The 6,812-nt window shown below is 48.0% G+C and overlaps 1 protein-coding gene across 1 annotated transcript; it reads left to right on the forward strand.

The window, feature by feature from the left end:
- Positions 1-1,475: 1,475 nt before the first annotated feature.
- On the forward strand, positions 1,476-4,145 carry Zbtb3 (zinc finger and BTB domain containing 3). The gene is made up of 2 exons (XM_013347837.2): positions 1,476-1,683; positions 1,937-4,145. The coding sequence occupies exon 2, from the start codon at positions 1,989-1,991 to the stop codon at positions 3,543-3,545; it is 1,557 nt and encodes a 518-aa protein (XP_013203291.1). The 5' UTR covers positions 1,476-1,683; positions 1,937-1,988; the 3' UTR covers positions 3,546-4,145.
- The last annotated feature ends 2,667 nt before the right edge of the window (positions 4,146-6,812 follow it).

Raw genomic sequence — 6,812 nt, forward strand, 5'->3', positions numbered from 1 at the left:
GGGAGGCAGAGGCAGGCGGATCTCTGTGAGTTCGAGACCAGCCTGGTCTACAAAGTGAGTTCCAGGACAGGCTCCAAAGCCACAGAGAAACCCTGTCTCGAAAAAAAAAAAAAAGAAAGAAAGAAAGAAAAAGAAAAAAAAAGAAAAAGAAAGAGAGAGAGAAAGAAAGAAAAAAGGCAGGCAGAAAGGAAGGAAGCGAGATTTAAATTCTTCCATTCTTGGGTTTTTTTTTTTTTTTTTTTGAGGGGCTCACTGTGCAGCTCAGGCCTTCCTGGAAGTGACTATATTGACCAGGCTGGCTTTTCACTCACAGCCTCTGCTGGGATTAAAAGTGCATTACCATCTACACCTGGATTTTATGTCGTCCAGGCAGTCCTGGAACTATGTAGTTTGGGCTGCCTTGAAGATCGGATGCTGTCTTCTGTCTCCTCAATGTTGGTATTGCAGACATGCACCATAACATGTGGACTATGTGCCCATTCAGGACTATCCTCAGCCAAACTGCCATCCTCTTCAGGACTCTGGCTAGGTCTGCAGGCAGATCATCTCAGTTGGGCTTGCTGACTATTGACTTTCCCTTATAGGAGGAGTTGTGGACAGTCATGGGACCTCACCTGAGTATCCAGCTACTCCCCTCAACCAGTTGTATACAATTCTTCCCTAATTGCACAGGGCCCGGAATCGCCAGGAGGCGCTAAAATATATAGGTGTAGGATAACTGGGGAGGGGGCTCTGTCTATGAGGCTGTAAGGAAAGTTATCATTTATGCTAGGTAAACACTTTCCAGCAGGGCCCTCTAGGGTGACTCACTCATTCTCTTGTAACCCCTTACCTATGCTGTGTAAATCCAATAAATTCACTGGAGCCCAAAGGTGAGCTTTGGTGGTCTAGTACCTTGGTTTATCATTGGAACTGTTGATAAGAGATTTCTAACAACAAAGACATTTTTAAACTCTGTCCCACTCCTGTCCACTGGCGTTTGGGAAGTGGTCATACTCTGACACCACCGCTGAGCCTGGAACTAAGTGGGGCATGCCGGAATTTTTGAAGAAGTTCACAAGAGTGAACTGCACTTTTGAGAAGTGTGGCTTACTGTTTTCGGCAGAGCCTACACATTACACACTGTGTCTCCTACGAACTCTGCCGCAGGAACGCGCTATTTACTCCCGGACACACTGCGCAGATGCTAACTTCATACCCCATCCAGGCGCGTAGTCTCCCTACGGAAAACAGGTAAGTGAAGGAATTCAGCCAATCCTGAGGGGTCTAGGGCAAAGAAGGCGGGAGGAGGAAGAAAAAGTTTAGGACGGGAGCAACAACCAATCGGGAGCCTTGACGCCTGAACGATGGCAGATACTACCCATTTGGAGAAGCCGGTTACCGAGGGGCGGGGTAGTGGACGGTGAGCCAATCCACTATGGGAGAGGGCAAGCTGAAGCCAATTAGGACAGCGAAGGTGGGAAGGGGCGGAGCTTTCCTGGTGGCTGCTAGGTTGTGGATGAGGGCTCATCTTTCTCTGCTAGTTCCTACGCTCGGAGTCCTTATCCTTGGAATGTGAGAGGAAGAGCGCAGGAAGTTCCGGAACCGGGGCGTGAAGGCATCGCCCTGGAAAGCTTGGGCGCGAAAGACAGTCCTAGTTGAAGGAGTCACTGGAAGGCACCGTCTGGGACCGAGGAAGCAGAGGCTAGTTAGGGGCGGGACTTCCGGGGGCAGGGCTTTTTTTCGAATAGGGGCGGGGACGATCCTTAAGGTTAGGTCTAGGGGGCGGAGCCAACAGGTCTTTGGGTGTGACTGGGAGAAAGATAGGCATTTAACTGAAACGTGGTTGGGGGTGTGGGATGTGTTGCCAGAGGCCTTGGGTGGTAAGCCCTAGTTAAGGGCTGAAGTGGAGGTTGCTGTGGAAATTACCTGACCTAACTCAGACTTATTTTTGCAGGGAACTACTGTTGGGGAACTTTCTTGGGCACCCTTCCCCTTCTTGGGGTGCTATGGAGTTCCCAGAACACAGTCAGCAGTTGCTTCAGAGCCTGCGGGAGCAACGGTCCCAGGGTTTCCTTTGTGACTGTACTGTGATGGTTGGTAGCACCCAGTTCCTGGCCCATCGGGCTGTGCTGGCTTCCTGCAGCCCATTCTTTCAGCTTTTCTACAAGGAGCGAGAATTGGACAAGAGGGATCTGGTGTGTATTGACAATGAAATTGTCACGGCCCCAGCCTTTGGGTTGCTTCTGGACTTCATGTATGCTGGCCAGCTGGCCCTTAGGGGAGATACCCCTCTAGAAGATGTGCTCGCTGCAGCTAGCTACCTGCACATGAATGACATCGTTAAGGTGTGTAAACAGCGCTTGCAAGCCCGGGCTCTGGCGGAGGCAGACAGTACCAAGAAGGAAGAGGAAAGCAATCCTGCTAGTATGGAGTTTTTGTCAGGCAGTTCTCGTGGCCCCCAGCCTTTACTGGCATCTGTTGAGCCATCAGCCCGCTGGAGCAAAGAGGAATGGAAGGGTCCAGCCACTCCCTTACCTATTGCTCATTCTGCAGATGAGCCACCAGTGTCCGGTGGCGCTGACACTACACAACCAAGCATGGAAGTCGACCCACCACATCTGCGGGCACCTCCCCCACAAGTGGCTGATGTCTCTGTCTCTCTTGCCAGCCCCAGTAGCTCTACAGAGACCATTCCTGTAAACTACTTCTCTTCTGGCCTTCCAGCAGTTTCCGTGGAGCCCTTGACTCCTCTAGATGTGGTTCCTGAGAGCCTGAGGGTGGTGGAACCAAGGGATACTGGAGGACCATTGCAAGGCTTCTATACTCCAGCTCCAGCCCCACCCCCAGCTCCAGCCCCAGTTCTGTCCCAGGCTCCAGCCCCAGTTGAAGCTGAACTGGTGCAGGTGAAAGTAGAAGCTATTGTCATCTCTGATGAGGAGACTGACTTGTCCGAGGAACAGCCTCAGGGACCTGAAGGGCTGTTCACATCTGGAGGTGCAATGTATGGGGGACAGTCTTCACAGCCAGACACTTTTGAGGAGCCAGGGGCAACAGGACTAGAGGAGGTGGGGCCAGGTGACCACTTCCTGCCTCCAGAATCTCATCTTCCATACCATCTGCTGCCTGGTCCTGGGCAGTATCATCGGGGACTGGTGACCTCACCCCTGCCTGCACCACCAGCCCTGCATGAGCCACTCTACCCTCCTTCTGAGTATGAAGTAGCTCCAGGGAGCTTTGGGGGTTTTACAGAGGATGTTCCCACCTGTAAGACATGTGGAAAGACCTTCTCATGTTCTTATACATTACGGAGACATGCCACAGTGCATACACGAGAGCGACCCTATGAATGCCGCTATTGCCTACGCAGCTACACACAGTCAGGAGATCTCTACCGCCACATCCGCAAGGCTCATAATGAGGACCTGGCCAAACGCAGCAAACCAGACCCGGAGGCCAGCTCCAATCTTGGGGCGCATCCCCTCTCTGGCTCCCAGACAACAGAGAGACAGAGCAGTGGTGGTGGAGTAGCACCCAAAGATTTTGTACTTGGTCCCAAAAATTAACATCTGGGAAGCATGAACTGATGCCAGGCCTGCGCTTACTACTGCTAGATGGCTACAGAGGAAGTTGGAGGCATCCCATCATTACTACAGGGTGGCAGAATGAAGGTTCTTCTCAAGCTGAAGGTGTCTACCCATCTCTTTGTCAAGCCAGATAAGTAGGACATGGGGCAAAGCAGGTCAGCCACAACACTCCAAGGCACTGGGGATTTTCCTGAGGTGCGTCTCATCCCACATTCTGGAACATAAAACTAGCCGTGAAATTATGCCTTTGAACTGGTGTTGGCTGGTTCCTTCCACAAGTCCGATGGGTTCATGTCTGCCCTCTAGGTCTTTTATTTGACAACTGCATTGGGTAAGCATGTGACTGCTTATGAGGCGAAAAGTGAAACGCAGAGGGCAGCATTGACTTAACAGGGAAAGAGTACAAATAGGGAATCTCACACGCTTTACTACAGTTGAACTTGTGTTCTGGGCTGTATTGGGTACTTCATACACTCATTTTTAATCCCTGACAACTCTTTAGGCTATTCCACTTCAGATGCAAAGAAACTTGAGACTTAGGGCTCATTTGTTCAGGGTCATTGAGCTGGTTAATGAGAAAGCTAGGATTTTTTTTTTTTTTTTTGGTTTTTTTTTTGGTTTTTCGAGACAGGGTTTCTGAAAGCTAGGATTTGAACTTGGCTTGTGACTCCAGATAAAATTCATGATAAAACCATACATTTTCAAAATAATGTTCAAGGCAAATAGTTAGCCAACAACTAGAAGGTTTTTCTTTCTTTTTTTATTTTATTTTTTTTATTTTTACTTAAAAATTTCCACCTCCTCCCATTTCCATCCCCCTCCCCCTGGTTTTTTCTTTCTTTATTTGAAGATTTATTTATTTGCCATGAGGTGGTAGCTTATGCCTTTAATCCCAAGACTGGGAAGCAGAGGCAGTTCTCTGAGTTCCAGGACAGCCAGGGCTACACAGAGAAACCCTGTTTCAAAAAACAAAACAAAATGTATTTTATGTGTACGGGCTTTTGGCTACATGTATGTCTTTGTGCCACATATGCATGGCTGTTATCTGCCGAGGCTACAAGAGGGGCATCAGATCCTCTGGAACTAGCGTGATGGACGGTTGTGAACCGCATGTGGGTGCTGGGGATTGAACCTGGGTCCTCTTGAAGAACAGCAGGTGATCCATCCTCCAACTCCAGAAGTTGTTTTCTTATTCTTTTGAGTGTCTAACTTTGTTCCCTTACCTGTGTCCTCTGCATTGGACCTAGAAAGATCTTTGGTTGTGTGTTTTGACAATAGATGTATTGATAAACTTGAAATTTCTGCCTTTTTGTGAATTTGAATTGAGGTCTCTGAAGATGAGAAACTGGTGAGAGAAAACCGTGTGCCTATGGAGAGGGCTGTTTACGGGGGGGGCTGAGAACCTGAGGGAATATTGAAATGACAGCTGCTTGGGAAAGCTAAGGCAGGAAACCCCATGAGGATTTTGTAGTCCTCTAAGCTTGGACCCTTACTTCCAAATGTGGGGCTGGGGACTGATGGTTTACCTAGCCTGAGACCCTTGGGATCTGATCCCTAGCACTCCGAAAAGAAGTAAAATTGTGGGGACTGATGGTTTCCATAGCCTGAGACCTTGGGATCTGATCCCTAGCACTCCGAAAAGAAGTAAAATTGTGGGGACTGATGGTTTCCATAGCCTGAGACCTTGGGATCTGATCCCTAGCACTCCGAAAAGAAGTAAAATTGTGGGGACTGATGGTTTCCATAGCCTGAGACCTTGGGATCTGATCCCTAGCACTCCGAAAAGAAGTAAAATTGGAACAACAGCTGTCTAAAAAGCTTAAAGCACTCACTAAAGTTATATAGGGAGTTACTGGCACTAGAGGTAGTAAAAAATGAGAGTTTAAAGTGTTGAGATAGGATGTGGGGAAAGCTCACAATGTAAATGAAGTAACTTTCCAGGCTGTGGAGAGTGGAGCTGTGGAGTAAACTAGCCAGGTGCCCTACAAACACCCTCTCCTGGCACACAAGGACCTAAGTGCAAATCAAACAGGAAGCAAAACTGAAAAAAGGCCAAGATAAAAGCAGGCTTTCTTGACTTCTTTAGCCTCCTCTGGGGTCACACGCAGGGCTGTAAGTTGTTCCAACTAAGCGACTGCTGGTTTTGAGATAGGAGACTGAGCTAACAGTGAAGATTTGGCCAAAGGAAGCTCCCTTGGTGAGGCATCATGGGAAGCAAGAGTTGATTTTTTTGTTTTGTTGCTGAGAAAATTCTAAAGCTGAGTACAACTACAATGGCAGCTTCCTATAGTCCTAGCTACTCAGCAGTTGGAGGAAGCTAATGTGAGAGAAAAAGCAAGACCCCATCTTCCCCACAATGAAGAACTTGTATACATGTCACACTCCTTTTCCTCCCTCTTTGGATCCTTCCTCCATTCCTTTCTTCCTGCCTTCCAGTTTTGGAGACAGGGTCTCTTATAGCCCTGTCTGGCCCTGAACTTGCTAAGTAGCTGAGGATGGCCTTGCCCTCCTTCTAGGTACCCGTGCCTCTAACCCAAAGGTCTGATGTTTTACGCATATACCACTTTGCCTAGCTCTTTGGTCTTTTGAGACGGGGTCTTGCTATGTACAACAGGCTAGCCTGAAATTCTAGATCTTCCGCCTTAGCCTTATCAAGTACTAGATGTACAACCAGGTCCTGTAGCAGGACTAACAAAAACCCAGAGACAGAAATTGGGGTTCAACCTGAAGGTCAGAAAAGCAAAACAGCCAGCCACTGACTCTTAGCTCTACCTCAGTCTGAAATGGCGATCCTGCCTCTAGGAATCTCAGAATGGGACTGTGTCTGAGAGCTCTCTCCTCCCACCTTATTCCTCTCTAGGGCTGGGATTAAAGGCGTGCACTATTACCGCCGGTTTGGCAAACTAGTGTGGCTACTGGGATTAAAGGTATGTATCACCACTGCCTCATCTGTAAGGCTGACCAGTGGGGCTGTTTTACTCTCTGATCTTCAGGCAAGCTTTATTTATTAAAATACAAATGAAATATCACTACAAGGTTCAGCTAACATTCCTTATATTAGAATAACTGTCTGTGTTCCAATTTTATTTATGCTAATGTATTATTGCCTTAATTTCTCCAAGAAAGGGCAAAATATGAATAAAAATAGTAAAAGCCATTCTAGATGAGTGTAGCACCTTTTCCAGTCTTTCCTACTGTAAACATCAAAGCCTGTGAGAACCAGTTCCCTTCAAAAGGGTGGATTTT

The sequence above is a fragment of the Microtus ochrogaster genome, chromosome 8 (assembly GCF_000317375.1).
Source record: "Microtus ochrogaster isolate Prairie Vole_2 chromosome 8, MicOch1.0, whole genome shotgun sequence".
Taxonomy (NCBI): Eukaryota; Metazoa; Chordata; class Mammalia; order Rodentia; family Cricetidae; genus Microtus; species Microtus ochrogaster.

What these genes read in the sequence shown, in the direction of transcription:
- Zbtb3 (XM_013347837.2), top strand. Translation starts at nt 1,989, where the DNA reads ATGGAGTTCCCAGAACACAGTCAGCAGTTGCTTCAGAGCCTGCGGGAG.